The 16,579-nt window shown below is 47.3% G+C and overlaps 1 protein-coding gene across 2 annotated transcripts in view; it reads right to left on the reverse strand.

Moving 5' to 3' along the window:
* adamtsl3 (ADAMTS-like 3) overlaps window positions 1–16,579 on the reverse strand; it is an 87,085-nt gene that overhangs the window by 37,059 nt on the left and 33,447 nt on the right. For both annotated transcript variants that reach the window (XM_062471588.1, XM_062471590.1), the window contains exons 4-6: window positions 8,413–8,540; window positions 2,839–2,884; window positions 1,150–1,386 (exon numbers count right to left, since the gene is read on the reverse strand). In XM_062471588.1, the coding sequence (XP_062327572.1) occupies window positions 1,150–1,386; window positions 2,839–2,884; window positions 8,413–8,540 (411 nt within the window). The remainder of the gene's footprint in view (window positions 1–1,149; window positions 1,387–2,838; window positions 2,885–8,412; window positions 8,541–16,579) is intronic.

Here is a 16,579-nt window from a genome sequence, read left to right on the forward strand (position 1 = left end):
GCCAAAGCCATGCTTGTCTAATTTAATGAATGCCAGAAGTGCATGAGAGGGATGTGAGAAGCCGTTCTGAAGTGCGTCCCAGACTGTCTGCTGTGGATCCCCAACCTTGACACCTCCACATGTACCCCTGCCAAGGCTCACAACAAAGACCACACACACACACACACACTTACACACTTACACACAACTACACTCACACACCACCTGATATACTCACCTGCAGTCCAGCAGTATTGTATACTAAAATATGATGTATATCACATTACACCCACACCTCATTATTTGAGTTAAACCGACACAATCCATTGTTTCCAGATAATCTGTGACGGTGAAACCAAGAGCAGATTGTGTTTCTTGTCAGTCTTCATATGTATTGATCCTGACTATTATACTGACAACTACATGAAGGTGATGTGGTGAATAAGAACTGTGGAAATGTAGACTTTCTTTTCTCTCTCCCTCCCCCTCCCTCACACTCTCCTGTCAGATTAAACAACGTCTGCGCTAAGAATAAACCAGGTGTCCTGGAGTCTTTATGATGATAGGAGAGGAGGTAGAAATGTTCACTTCCTGGAGTGTCATTCTGACAGTCTCAGATGCTGGGCTAGACCACTTCTGTTAGAAATCCTGATGAGTTACATGGTGGAGAAGTGGTCTGACCCAACACGAACAGGCTGCTTCTCCTGGGTGGGGAAGACACAATCTGGAAACACGGCAGGTGTCCAGAGTCCTTGTGGTCTGTCTAGCTGAAGTCATGGTCTCTCTAGCTGAAGTCATGGTCTCTCTAGCTGAAGTCATGGTCTCTCTAGCTGGAGTCATGGTCTCTCAAGCTGGAGTCATGGTCTCTCTAGCTGGAGTCATGGTCTCTCTAGCTGGAGTCATGGTCTCTCAAGCTGGAGTCATGGTCTCCCCTAGCAGGAGCCATGGTCTCCCCTAGCAGGAGCCATGGTCTCCCCTAGCAGGAGCCATGGTCTCCCCTAGCAGGAGCCATGGTCTCCCCTAGCAGGAGCCATGGTCTCTCAAGCAGGAGCCATGGTCTCCCCTAGCAGGAGCCATGGTCTCCCCTAGCAGGAGCCATGGTCTCTCAAGCAGGAGCCATGGTCTCCCCTAGCAGGAGCCATGGTCTCCCCTAGGAGTGATTTCTCTCACCTGGCAAACTCCACTGATGCACATGTCCAAGGCGTCGGCACGGCAACGAGTCCCGTCCAGCACCTTGGGGGCGAGCTCCACGGTGAGACTCCGCCCCTTGGCCTGGCAGTGAAGGGCGCAGGGCGTGGCCGGGTCGTAGGGCACGGGGACCCACTCATAGGTCACGCCCTGGTACTTGATGTCATTGTGGGCGGAGCACTGTTGGGAACGAAAGTCTCCGGAGTCAGGAGGACAGTCCTGAGGGAGGAGAGAAAGAAGGGATGAGAGAGGGAGAGAAAGAAGGGATGAGATAGAGAGAGGGAAGAAAGGATGAGAGAGGGAGAGAAAGAAGGGATGAGATAGAGAGGGAAGAAGGGATGAGAGAGGGAGAGAAAGAAGGGATGAGAGAGGGAGAGAAAGAAGGGATGAGATATAGAGAGGGAAGAAGGGATGAGAGAGGGAGAGAAAGAAGGGATGAGAGAGGGAGAGAAAGAAGGGATGAGATAGAGAGAGGGAAGAAAGGATGAGAGAGGGAGAGAAAGAAGGGATGAGATAGAGAGAGGGAAGAAGGGATGAGAGAGGGAGAGAAAGAAGGGATGAGAGAGGGAGAGAAAGAAGGGATGAGAGAGGGAGAGAAAGAAGGGATGAGATAGAGAGAGGGAAGAAAGGATGAGAGAGGGAGAGAAAGAAGGGATGAGAGAGGGAGAGAAAGAAGGGATGAGATATAGAGAGGGAAGAAGGGATGAGAGAGGGAGAGGGAAGAAGGGATGAGAGAGGGAGAGAAAGAAGGGATGAGGGCAGGAATGGGAAGATTGGTTGAAGGTGGTGTTTTTTTATTCGACAGAAACTGTGGTTCTGAGAAACACTGCAACTTCAAGGCTTCATTCAAGGTTCCCTTGGCTTTGTACAGCCTGCTGTAGAGCCAGGGCACCGCACACCTCCTCCTCTCCTACTGAACACATCAATCCTGGCACATCGTCCTCTCCCAGTCAGAGAAAAATATACAATCCTTCATCCCTCACACCCGCTAACACGCAGGAAGACAAAACGCCAACAGACAGCCTTGACTACAGCGAGCCGGTTACAGAAGGCCCTCGCTATCCTCCTCCAGGAGAGGCATGGGATAAATATTATACTGGGAACTCTTCCCACTCGCTATGATTGAAAGCATTGCTGCTCCGCTAGTTCCAGACGTGACCACTTCAGTGGAGCGCAGAGAGGATTCGGAGGCTCCTCTCTTGATTGGAGTGGCGTGACGTGGGGGAATAGTGCTGGTGGTCTCTGTTGCTTTGAATAGACCGGCTGTGTGTCTGTGGTCTGGCCTGCTTAACGCATACAACAGCTTTAACATGGGGAGACTATTCTGGTGCTGTTCACTGATGGACTGAATAAAAGCTGTTGACTTCACCATGTGGACCGTCACAGACCTGTGAATAGACCTCACTAGCTTTTGTATATGAGAACAACTAGAATCTGATTATTTTATACATATAAGCAGTGAAGTGAACACTGATAAGACTTGTCGAACTGTTTAGCATGTTTACTCTATAGGTCAGTTAGCAGATGGTTTTATCCAAAGCGACTTACAGATATGTCTACAACCCAGAGTGTGGGCACTGTGTTTGTGTTTATGAGTGTGTGGGTGGGTGTGGGCATGTTTGTGTGTGTGTGTACAGTGTGTGTGTGTTTGTGTTGCACGCTCATACTCACTGTGTTGCTGCATGTTCTGTAGCGGATGTTGTTGCCTTCGCACTTTCTGGAAAGCAAGGCAGAACCAAACATCGTTAGAACTAATTGAAACCAACAGAACAACAGTAAACAATTAAGCCTGACTGAAAATATTCATTGTTAAAGTAATTTAAAAAAACTCCCATTCCTTTCATCACAAATACAACTATGTGAAACCACATAGTTGAAACCACAAACATAGATTTATAATGCTGACCAAGAATCTATATAAAAAGATTTTCTTCACTTGTTTTCTTAAAACACCAGAGGTTTTGTCCTTTAAAGAGATTCAAATGGGAGTCAAGTCAGCCCTAGCAGTCACCCTGGGTTATAGCTTTCTTACACACACACACTTTCTCTCTCTCTCTCTCTCTCTCTCTCTCTCTCTCTCTCTCTCTCTCTCTCTCTCTCTCTCTCTCTCTCTCTCTCTCTCTCTCTCTCTCTCCTCTCCCTCTCCCTCTCCCTCTCCCTCTCCCTCTCCCTCTCCCTCTCCCTCTCCCTCCCTCTCCCTCCCTCTCCCTCTCCCTCTCCCTCTCCCTCTCTCTCTCTCCCTCTCTCTCCCTCTCCCTCTCTCTCTCTCTCTCTCTCTCTCTCTAAATTCTACCATAACATTCCTTTCCCTTTGACAGTATAGACAGGCTACAAACTCCGTTCCACCTTGTTAGCAACAATAACGACACACAATCTCCCGGTGTGTGTTAACTGCCACAAAGTGCACATTTTCACCCCTGGCAAAGAATAACATTGAACTAAACTGGCAGCAGCTCCTTTGTCGAGGTGTGAAGGTCCAGTGGTCTCCCATTCGCACAGACGTGCAAGCAGAGACCACAGTACTGTCCTTCAGCTGGGTCCATGCAAAACCAGCACTGACACCAAGGGCCCTATCTTACACCCACCGCAATTGACTTTGTACACCGACGCATGTATCATTCATATTTTGCACCCGGCGCACAGCGGACTTTTCTCTCCACAGACGCACGTCGGTAAATTAGGGAATGAACTTGCACTAAAAAGATTTTCATTAAATCTCTATGTATGTGAACTTGATTTGTAACAATTGTGGCAATTTCTTCCCATTGGTAGGCCTACTTGGTTGCTTATCACAATGTATGCTCATGTTTTGGCTTCCCGCAATGTTTTTTGTGGCTATCTCGTTGTTTATGATCATTGACCTATGCACTTTTTGTAAAGCTCTCTCTTGGAAGTCGCTTTGGATAAAAGCGTCTGCTAAATGAATACATGTAAATTTAATTTACACCCACGCCTGTTTAACCGAAGATAATTTAGGGGGGGGTTCTCCCATCACCATACAATGTCACATCTATATCTTTTACGGCCCTAACGAGAACGTCGGCCTCCTCAGCTGTGAACCGCTCCTGGCCTGCGCCTGGCAAATCCGCCATTATAATAGCAATCCGCCATGGAACAAGCGCGCCTGCTCTTAAATGTTGATGAATGAATGTTAGATGACGCTCTGATTGGTTTATTGCACGTTACGCCCAAACCACACCTATGAGTAATGTTGCTACCTCAGACCAACCCATTTTAGATTTGTGTCGGACTCAATTTTTTATCCCGCTGGTATAATAGCAACAGCGCCAGAGTCCCGCCCCCAAAGTTACTTGCGTTTTGCGTTTGATACTTGCGTTTCAGATCGTTAAAATAGGGCCCTTGTGTGAATACGTCCTTATTAATGAACCCATTAATAGTCTTCCCTGTATGAATCATCATAGTGTGTGTGTGTGTATGTATGTATGTATGTATGTATGTATGTATGTGTGTGTGTATAAAACCATTATTTCAGAGTGGAAATGTATATACAGTATGTATATACACTATTTGTCTTCTAATGAATACATAAGACTTAAACAGCTGACAGAGAGATTGAGAGAGAGCAGAGAGAGAGCGAGAGAGAGTGAGCGAGAGAGAGTGAGTGAGAGAGAGAGCAGAGAGAGAGAGAGTGAGCGAGAGAGAGAGCAAGCGAGAGAGAGCGAGAGTGAGCGAGAGAGAGAGAGCGAGAGAGAGAGCAGAGAGAGAGAGCGAGAGAGAGAGAACGAGAGAGAGAGAACGAGAGAGCGAGACAGAGGGAAGCTAAGAGAAAGAGGTCCCTGCTGTTGAGTGTCCCTGTAACAGATTGAAATGCATGTTCATCCTGTACTGAAGAAGACAATATATACATAGTCAGTGTGCCTGGGAGGATGCTGAACACAGACACAAACCAGCAGAATAAAGAACAGTAGATACAACAGTGGAATACCGTGTGCACAGCAGACAGATACTTTTATAGACAGCATACAGATGTTTTTATAGACAGCATACATATGTTTATAGACAGATAGTTCCTCCTGGTGCTGTGTGTAGGGTAAAATAGAGCAAGTGTGTGTGTGTCTGTGTGTGTCTGTGTGTGTCTGTGTGTGTCTGTGTGTGTGTGTGTCTGTGTGTGTGTGTGTCTGTGTGTGTCTGTGTGTGTGTCTGTGTGTGTGTGTGTCTGTCTGTGTCTGTGTGTGTCTGTGTGTGTCTGTGTGTGTCTGTGTGTGTGTGTGTGTCTGTGTGTGTCTGTGTGTGTCTGTGTGTGTCTGTGTCTGTGTGTGTCTGTGTGTGTCTGTGTCTGTATGTGTGTCTGTGTCTGTGTGTGTCTGTGTGTGTCTGTGTGTGTCTGTGTGTGTGTCTGTGTCTGTGTGTGTCTGTGTGTGTCTGTGTGTGTCTGTGTCTGTGTCTGTGTGTGTCTGTGTGTGTGTCTGTGTGTGTGTGTGTGTGTGTGTCTGTGTGTCTGTGTGTGTGTGTGTGTGTGTGTCTGTGTGTGTCTGTGTGTGTCTGTGTGTGTCTGTGTGTGTGTGTGTCTGTGTGTGTCTGTGTGTGTCTGTGTGTGTGTCTGTGTGTGTCTGTGTGTGTCTGTGTCTGTGTGTGTCTGTGTGTGTGTGTGTGTGTGTGTGTCTGTGTGTGTCTGTGTGTCTGTGTGTGTCTGTGTGTGTCTGTGTGTGTGTGTGTGTGTGTCTGTGTGTGTGTGTGTGTGTGTGTGTGTGGCGGGGAGAGGGGGGGATAGGGGGGGAGGTGGACACTGTCTCTCTCCTCTCCAAAAGCAACACTGGAGCCATACACTAGCCCAGCTCTCGATCTCAATATGTGTTCGTTCTTGTGAAGATGTCTGTGTCAGTTAAACTAGTGTGTGTCCTTTACTCGAGGGTGTGTTTTGAGATTGAAACAGGAACAAGACAGCACATATTACACTGTGTTTAGATTTTCACACTAGCTGTCCACTTCTCTCCTCTTACAACCTACACACACACACACACACACACACACACACACACAGCCTATCCAAGTAGAACAGATGTACTGGCTTGTGTGGTGAATAAGGTTTCTGTAATTGCAGCGTAGTAAATCTCCTTGCGTGGATCCTGAACAAATCAGCCCCAAATCACTAGCAGACTTGCTGCTGCTAAGGGAGGCTAGCAGGCTCGGAGACTAGCAGGGGTCTGAATTACTCTGCTCGGACATCACAGACTCCACAGGAGTTGCAAGATGACATCTCATCAAACATCAAACAACCAGCATAGACACACAGGTCACGTGTTTTGATTGCACAGCTATTCATCTCCACCATTGTTGCAAAAAGGAGACATTCCTGGGTAAGTAGACTGTAATTCTATCCACAGAGGAAAAACAAGACCATCATAGGTAACAACCAAGAGAGTGAGTTTCTGAACCAATCGTTGTGATGTTATTGACAACCAGCAGATAAGCCTCCCCCTACACAGCATCGGTATCAGAAGTTATAACTTGTCCTAACATATAAACGCAAAAAAAAAAAAAAACTACCTTAATTTTAAACTGGGGGCAAAGGCTGTGTAGATTCATATATATATATTAGTTTTTTGAATAAATTGAGTAAACATTTGTTGAGCAACTGTTCCGGCAGTGGCCCCCTTCAAGCGTTTCATAGCAACAACACGCCAGATGGCAAGTCCACATTTGGTGCTCTGTAGTAAGACACAGGGTTTTTGCTGTGCAGTGAATGCAATCTATTCTGCACTTGTAAAAGTAAATAATGTGTTATTAGTTGTGCTGTCGCAGTGCCGTTTGTATTGGCTGTTACTCAGTGTAGCCCACTGTGGTTAAATTCAGTTGCAGCAAAGAGTATAGACTCAGTGAAGCCCACTGTGGTTAAATTCAGTTGCAGCAAAGAGTATAGAAGTATGTAGTTGCTTGTTCTATTTACAAGGATCCATGCCTTGTAGCTACATGGTTGTCTTTGGGCCTTGCTCACTCAAATTGAGTGAGCGTGTACGGGTCGGTCAATCTGGTTCTTCAATAAGTTAACTTATTCAATAAACAATCGCGGTCCCGGACAGTGAGTGACCTTACATATTCAAATAAATTCTGAATACGTAAGAATACGTACGAAACTGGAGTGAAGCACCACGACAGTCCAAATACCATATTCATTTTAGCTTACCTTGCCTGGTAGCTGAGATATGATTAGCGATGTGCCTAGTGAATACAGACCCTTTCTTGACTCTGACCAGTGAAAACAGTGGCTACTATGCATCATATCTGATCCCTGTACGCTACGGATAAAGGTGTCTGCTAAATGAATAAAATGTAAAAATGTGTATCAATCCAACACCCTTCTAAGTGTTACTCAAAAAGGACAGGAGGAAGAATAGACAAAACCCATCTCTGGCGCTACAGGCTTGTATTCTATGGACAGCTCGCGTGGGCGTATAGAGTTGTTTTTCTTATTCTCGGCCTCAAAGGATGCTGAATTCTGTCCATAATCCCTTCTGCCAATCATCCAGGTTTAGTAGCCCGTGTGGTTCGTGTGGTTGAAACTTGTGCAGTAAAACAGTTGTTAATTCTACTTTGGCAGGCAGGCTACGATGGTCCCAACAGTAGGGGTGATGCGCAGGTTGAGCTGTGTTCAAGAACAATGGGAGAGCTGCCACAGCTGGGACACAACCCAAAGACAGCTGCCAGGGGAGCAGTCTGAATCTGATTGGCCGTGATGTGGAGCACTTCCTGAACAAGCATCGCCATCAGCCTGCTGAGAGAAACTCTCTGGAGTGCTGGCTCTGATGTACATGACAGATGAACAAACTGTAATCACAACATCTACACAATTTACAAGTCCACACAGAAGACGAGGGTTTTACAAGGAACAAACAGATACAGCAAAGTAATGGTAAAAACGCTTTGCGTCATTAATATTCGTCTCATTCTTTCTGGAGTTCTGGACTGCAGTTATGTATAATGCATTTTCTCAATAGAGAATGGCACCGGATTTCTTTTCTGCTCTCCTCTTATCTTCTCTATTCTCCTCTCCTCACTCTTGACCCCATAGGGAGAGTCTGGTTCCTGTCAGGGTCACTGTGTCACTCTGTACCTTACTCCATGTATGTGTGTGCGCACTCGTGTGTGTGCGTTCATGTGTGTAAGTATGTCTGTGTGTGTGTGTGTGTATGTACTGACCCTCCGTTGAGACAAGTGCACAGGGAGTAGGGCGTGTGTGCGCATGTCTGTGTGTGTGTGTGTGTCTGTGTGTGTGTGTGTACTGACCCTCCGTTGAGACACCTGCGTAGGGAGTAGGAAGCCCCGCCCCCACAGGTGCGTGAGCAGTCGCTCCAGGCGCCCCAGGCGTCCCAGCCGACGTCCCCGTCCTCATCTGAGCGAGTCATCCTGGACGCCTGCAAGAGACAACGACACAGGTCAACCCTCCGCATGCTCAACAGCAGGACAAGGTATCTCCATCTATACCGGGGGATAGACACAGATGGATATCACCAGAACAGCCAAGTTACTGCCGAAGTTGTCACTGTCCTCCTAGTGTGGATAATGTGTATCTCCTACCCTGTGGGCTCCAGAGACTATTGTCTGGGTTCAGACAGTCCTGGTTTCTGTCCTGGTTAATATAACCCCCACTCCCCCCCCTCCCACAGGAAACAGAAAGACCCAACAGGAAACAGACTCAACAGGAAACAGGAAGACCCAACTGGAAACATCTATTCGCCAGAAAGGGATGAAACAAAATGGAGGTCTAGCACCCGAATGTGAGTGACCAGCGGAGAATGAATATGACTATTTGGTTTTGACAGACACAGTTCACAGCTAGTTCATAATAACCCTGCTCTCCTCCATGCTGGGGTTAAGTGTACATGGGCAGAGAACCATTAAAGGATTGGGTTATCTGGCAAGGGAAGCACAGAATAACACTCTGCGGTTTGAAACAGAGCTAATGTGGAAATGTATATATGCTTCCCAAATGACTTCTTTCAAGCAGAGTCATTTAGGAGAGGCATGCACGTAAGGTATGCACGCGTAGGTTCTCTCGCTGTCAGGATCTCCATAGACTTCACATCCAATGCAATAGATCCCTTTATCGAAATCTATCACATTCATCTGCCAGAAAATACATGGAGGAAGTAAAAGATACAGACCACACAGAGTAGGGGAAGTTATAAATGAACATGGAACTATAACTTTTATTATGACCTGGATCCACAGATGTAAAGGTATTCCCATCATATTACCCAGTCAGAGAGACCAGTGGAGATGAGACCAGTAAAGGGCTAGACTGATACTGATACATACAGGCTATCAAAACAGAGGTCAGGCTAGACCAGTGAGACCAGTGAGACCAGTGGATACTGGACCAGTGAAACCAGTGAGACCAGTGAGACCAGTGAGACCAGTGAGACCAGTGAGACCAGTGAGACCAGTGGATACTGGACCAGTGAAACCAGTGAGACCAGTGGATACTGGACCAGTGAAACCAGTGAGACCAGTGAGACCAGTGAGACCAGTGGAGCCGGGATGCTGAGGGACTGGTCCTTGTATAGCACCATGACATCATCCTCCAAAGATAGCAGCATCTTAGATTCTAGACAGGAGAGACTCTCCCACCATCAGCTAGTCTCCCTGTCTCCCCCTTATCCAGGGTCCTACTCAGCTACCCCCCTGTCTCCCCCTTATCCAGGGTCCACACAGTCGGTGTGTGCCTGCGTGCGTGCGTGAGTGAGTGTACACTGTAAAAGGTCTTGAAGAATACGAGAGTGAAAGAAAGAAAAGAGAGAGAGAGAGGGAGGGGGGTTTCTGGCTCGCTCTCACCAAAAATAGGAAAGTTGGCTTCCTCGGGGTCAGTGATGTCACAGCAGACCCTGGTGCCAGAGACAGAAGGAATCTGAAGCTCTGTGAGCTTGTGTGTGCGTGTGTGTGCGTGCGTTTGTGCGCGTGTGCATGTGTGTGCGTGGTGTGTGTGTGTGTGTGTGTGCGTGTGTGCCTGTGTGTGCGTGCGTGTGCGTGCGTGTGCATGTGTGTGCGTGGTGTGTGTGCGTGTGTGTGCGTGTGTGTGCGTGTGTGTGCGTGGTGTGTGTGCGTGTGTGTGCGTGTGTGTTGCTCTATTTTAGAGAAAGAGCTACTCCTTCCTGGGTTTTAAAACAGTGTCCTCCAGTCGGGTCACCAGAGTCAGAAAAGAAATTATGCATTGACGTTGTGCTCGCTGTTATTTCTGGAGAAGCGAGCAGAGTCTGTCCACCAACCATATCTCGTGGCTTCACTGAAACTGCTAACACAGGAAAAACTTGAATTCACCTGACAGTCATATTTATGCCTGGTCAACCGTAATGAACACGTCTGACGTACATCTGTCGGCTTGATTCCATCTCTGCTTCCAGAACTAGGTCTCCCTGACGCTGGCTGGGTCAGATCAGGACCTGTCCAGAACCCTTCGTTCTCTCTGCATCGTGAACAGGACCCGTCCTACATCGGGAATCTGGCGTGCTGTGATTCTGGAATGATCAAACTTTGCCTGACAACCACAACCTCCCACCAGACACAACCTCCCACCAGACACAACCTCCCACCAGACACAACCTCCCACCAGACACAACCTCCCACCAGACACAACCTCCCACCAGACACAACCTTTACCAGACCAAACCACACCCATACTGGACCTCTACCAGACTGAACCAGACACGTTTGTGTTCCAGTGTGGGGATGAAACCACCCTTTGTTGCCGTGCTCTATCCACTCAGGACTTCGTAATAACATTGGTATGAGGAGAATCTCTGCACCCAGGCTGCTGGGCTGGCAGCACTGGCTTGGTCTTTTGTGTGAGTTCTGCATAACTCAGTATCAGCATTCTGTGGCCACTTGGACTGGCTAGATTATCAAGACTGCCCATAAAAACACACCGTCACCACACAGCAGAGAGAGAGAGAAAAAGAGAGGGGAAAAGCGAGAGAGAGAGAGACTCCAGGGAGATGATGCAGAAAGTCATATCAGACTTCAGGACTCTGAAAGTTTCAGGTTTGGTAAACAGTCTTGCATCACTTGTTTTCCTGACTAACAACTCCTACTGAGGGGAAATAGCTGGCAGGTGGAATGAGAAATGTTAAACTGCTGTATATTTGAGCGTGTGGATTAAATCATTATTTCCGGATGCATAAGTGTGCCATGTATGCTCTGTGTGTTTCAGTGTTCCCCTGGCCATACCTATTTTATTGCTGCACCCCATCCCTTCTGCAGGCTCCACACCACATCCTGGGGTTTATCATCTGGTTCCATTCCCCTCGTTGCTCACAACAGCATAACTGAATAAGGAAACCAGACCAGTCTCCCGTTTATCCTAACTGAAGTCCTAGCAGTGTGATAACCAACCGTCTCCTGCCCTGCTACCTGTCCCTCTGTCACAATGTGACAGGTGTCATTGCTTTGCTGGTCAGTATCGCTTCCTCCCTCCCTTGCCCACACTGTGGTTCTGGCATGGGTCCTCTTGACTGCAAGCAAAGACCGCATTTCAGAAACAAATCCTTACCCAGCTATTCCACCGAAAAGCTAGTAATTAGATGGTGGGCGGTAACCGCAGCACCAGGTCGTTACATCCCGGGCATGATAGTACAACCAGGGCTCTATAAACCGAACGTCTTCAGATGTAGTTACTGCTTTAGCTTGGCTAGCTAACGGCTACAGATGTAGTTACACAATCACCCAGAGGGAATCACTCAGATTTTTGTATAATTAAATGTGAGTTCCAGATGTGTCTGAATGTGTATGTGTGTTCCGTCTCCACACACCCGTGAGAGAGTAAACTGAAACCCAAGCTTTCTCTGTGACTTAACAGGACATGGCCAAACAAAAGGCCAACATCTGTGTTTGTCCTGTGACTGATGCCTAACTTGACAGTGTGCTCCTTAACCACCGGCCTTCAATGAGCGTCATTACTCTCCCTTTCACAATGTGGAGGAGATAGTCCCTCTCTTCACTTCTCTCTTTCTTAATCCGTCTGTATATCCAATGTTTTCTCCTGTATTATACCCTTTCCACCATCTTATCTCCATATCTCCTGCAGTACCTTCTCTCCCCTCTCCTCTTCCCCCTCTCCTACCCTCTCCTCTTCCCTCTCTCCTACCCTCTCCCCTCTTCTCCTACCTACTCTACCCTCTCCTCTTCCCTCTCTCCTACCCTGTCCCCTCTTCTCCTACCTACTCTCCCCTCTCCTCTTCCCTCTCTCCTACCCTCTCCCCTCTTCTCCTACCTACTCTCCCCTCTCCTCTTCCCTCTCTCCTACCCTCTCCCCTCTTCTCCTACCTACTCTCCCCTCTCCTCTTACCCCTCTCCGACCCTCTCCTACCCTCTCCTTCTACTTACTCTCCTCTCTCCGGTCTCTCGTTTCTTTCTGCCTCTGTCTGAGTGTCAGAGAGCAGGCCGCATCCCGCTGCGCTCGAGAGACAGCTGGGCTTCATACCTGTCTGTCAGGTGGCAGAGAGGTAGAGAACACTCACCTTCATCCCAGCTGCTAGCCTGCTAGCCAAACCAAACAGCCACATGGAGACTGACAGCTCCACTCTGCCTCGGGCTGTTCGGCTCATCATTCTCTTCTTACAGCCAGCCAGAACCAGGTACAACACAGACACACACACACACGTGTGTGCGTGCGTACACACACAGTGGATGTGAGCTGATCTGTCCTCTTTTTCCTCCAGTTTTAATTGGTTTAATGCCAGTCCACCTAAAGATGGACAGCATCAAATGTAGGTCCTTCATAACTTACAGTTTGTATGTTATTCAGACTGGTATTGGTATGCCAATAGGTATATGCTCTTCTAGAAATCAGAAATCTAGATTTTTTTTTCTTCCTATACCCAAACTGCAGGTCAGAGTTAGAAAGATGGAGGTGAGAGAAGGTGGAGGGTGAGAAAGTATGAGGAGAGAAGATGGAGGGAGAGAAGGAGGAAGGGAGAGAAGGAGAAAGGGAAGAAGGTGGTGGTGGAGGGAAGGGAAGGTATTGCTTTTCTCCGACCAGACCTCTCTCCTCAGACCCCAGGCTGTGACTGTATGACTGATCTGCATGTATGACTGCCTGCAGCTACACCTGGATGAGAGGGGCCTGAGGAGAGAGGTCTGCAGTCGGACCCTTCCCGGAGAAGTGAATTTGCATTTTTTTGCCTCAAATTTCTTTGCTTAGAAAATCTTGTGGTATCAGAATTTTTCTTTTTCAAATCTTTTCAGATTTTTTGGGTTAGAATTTTGGGGATCTGAATTTCACCATTCGAAACTTGAACAGTAAAGTACGTTTTTGATCTGATTTTTAAGAGGTGAATTCAAAACCAAATTCGGTGGTGTTTAAATTTCAATATTAAGTATTCAATGCCTTTTAAAATACAAAACATGATGTCTCTGATTTGCATAGAGAGACAGGCATCCTGGTGGATCCTATTTAACTTCCTGACACATACTCGGCTTCATCTCTCTGCTCTAGAAGGATATCAATTGTCATAAGAATCTAATAAAAAGTAGCTGCAATAAGACTTCCACACAATGAGGCTTCATCGGTCCTGTGGCTGAGCACACAGGAGGAAGGGAGAGGGGTCTGGTAAACAGTGATGAGTCTGCATTATAATAGACATATTAACTAGGCAATTATGCTGTGGATATCTGCAAGAATATTTCCGCTTTCTTTAGTACTCACATCACAACAGGAGGTCAAACATCAATCAGTGAGTGTGGATGTTCGTGTGTGTGTGCGTGAAGGAGTGCCTTTGCTTGTAAGGCTTGATGAACTGCTCGCTGTTCAAAGAGAAATGATCATTATGGCTAAAAAAAGGAATCCCCCCCCCTCCCACCTCCCCTCCTGTCTCTAATCATAATGGGAAGCAGTGAGCTACACTTCAGACTTAGACAAATATTGGTTTAATATGGCTTTTACATTCTATGCACATCTGTGGTTAGGTCGTCAGCTAGTTCTATTTCAGACTCAGAGGGATAGTCCCACCGACTGACTCATAAATCACCTCAACTTTCTCTTCCTCAAGCCCGTAACACACACACACACACGCACAGGCTCACGCACACACACCCACACACACACACAGTACATGCTCACAGACACACTTGCTCACTCTCAAACACAGACAAACCCACACACATTCTCTCACTATCCTCCTTTCTCCAGCTTATGAAAGCCTGTTGTTCCCAATAACATGCCGCAAGTTCTGAAACCCTCCCAAAATCCCTCCACTGTATCCCCTTAAAGCTTTGCACTGTCACCCAGCAGTAAAGGCCATTGCACACTGAGTCCGAAATTCGTATCCGAAATGTTCGCACGTTAAAAAATTTATAGGACCTCACGTTAAGTCAATCGCGCTTACACACTGCCTCCGAAACTTTCCTCCGTCAAAAAAAAGTTCGGATCGGGTTCGATTTTCTGCGTATTCGCATCCATAGCCAGCATTTTGATAGCTTTTTTGGCAATTCAGAGCCACCGAATGTTGAGGCTGACGATTGCGAAAAAACGCATACAAAAATTTCGCACTCAGTGTGCAAGGGCCTTAACCCTCTACCTCGGCCTTACAGTGAGGCTGGACGCTGTTGCTATACTCTACACCTGTCACACTCACTATGAAAGCTCGTAATTGAACTAAACCTTACTGGTCCTAAGGCTGCACACAGTGTCCATTTTGTTTCAAGTAGCTAGCTGGACTAGCATCCGGAAAATATACATTTTGTCCTTCGTTGACTTTTATATATTTATATTTGTATTATATTTAGTCATTTAGCAGACGCTCTTATCCAGAGCGACTTACAGTAAGTACAGGGACATTCCCCCCGAGGCAAGTAAGGTGAAGTGCCTTGCCCAAGGACACAACGTCATTTGACACGGCCGGGAATCGAACCGGCGACCTTCTGATTACTAGCCCGATTCTCTAACCGCTCAGCCACCTGACTCCCTCACTTTTAATGATCTTCCACTCCCAGAGCGACGAGCACTCCGTGATCCTACCTCAGGAAATGAACACAGGGCAAGAGGGTGGAGAGAGAGTGGGAAAGAGGGAGAGAGAGATTTTACCCAGTGAGAGACTATAAGCTCTGCTGCAGAACTCTGCACCTAGTTTCACGAGCAGCAGGAGAATTTCGAGGAGCTGTACTAACAACCCTGTATATGTCCGCAGCCATCCCAGATAGAGACTCCGTCACAGAGGCATCATCCACACTCACAGTACACGCCTAGATGTGTACACACCTAGATGTGTATGTGTATGTACTGTATGTGCTCTGAGGGGGGAAATATAAGCGATAACTAGATGACTCACATATATACACAAGTGGAGTTCCATCAGAGTGTGTTATATAGGTCTAGGTATCTCCCTCCAGGGTTCCACTACAAACAGATGAAACCAGAAACCAGAACACTGGAGTAGAGGGAGCAGAGGGAAGCTGCTTAGCACACTATCCAACCCACTGGCTAGTCCTGCTTAGTGTCAGCAAAACAAACTTCACACAAACTCCTTGACCCTGAATCCTTTGTTATGCATATGTGATAGTCTGGCGTAATTTCAGGACTAATTGGATATTTGATGGCGTGATGTGTGTATGTGCACAGTTGGTTTCAGATCTTAAGAGTTATCTGATGGGTGGGGGGGGGGGGTTATGGAGGTGATTGAACACACAGAACAAAGTGCAAGGTTGTGTTGTGAGGTCAGCTTGTCTCCTGTGAACTGGCCAGACTCCAGGCTCCTGGGTCAGTGTGAAGGTTCTGCTTTCTACTCATATTCTTCATGTCATCATTAGTCCGGCATGACTAACCTTGGGCACACCATGACGGGCAGCCAGGGTGGCCAATTACTGGGGCTACCTTGGATTTGGTACAGACCTCTGCAAAGGTAAAGGAATGTAAGCAACACACACACACACGTACAGCTTGCCCTCAGCCTCTGTTCACCACCCACTGCCCATCAGTCATTTGGTAGGTCCAAACATTTGCTCAGCGGCCAGTGCCCTGGGGGTCTGCTAGCTTGGCTAGCTTCTGCTCGCTAATTCCCTCGTCGCTAATTTGTCCCGCAGTAATTCCAAAGGCAGGGGAAAGAAACGTAAACTGTGTTTGTGAGAAATAGGAGGCTCTTTCAGTAAATCATTTGTCAGTGCAGACAGAGGAGTCTGGAGGTAATTGTGTGATTAGTCACTGGTGACCAGGTTTACAGAATGTTCTGGCTGAGTTTTGACACTGTTTTCTCATGAATGTGACTCTGACAGAAACAAAAGTCTAATTGATACCAAATATCCCACCGAGGATATGGATCAGAGTGTCAAAATGCTTTTCCCATCGCGTCTGTCCTTGCGTTTGTCCTCGACTGTGCTAGAACTGTGTGAAGTCAACCAACAGACAAAGGCTCTCTGGGGCACTTTCACACAGTAGGAGCCTGGAATCCTGCAAGCTCTGCACGAT

Source organism: Osmerus eperlanus, chromosome 10 (assembly GCF_963692335.1).
Source record: "Osmerus eperlanus chromosome 10, fOsmEpe2.1, whole genome shotgun sequence".
Taxonomy (NCBI): Eukaryota; Metazoa; Chordata; class Actinopteri; order Osmeriformes; family Osmeridae; genus Osmerus; species Osmerus eperlanus.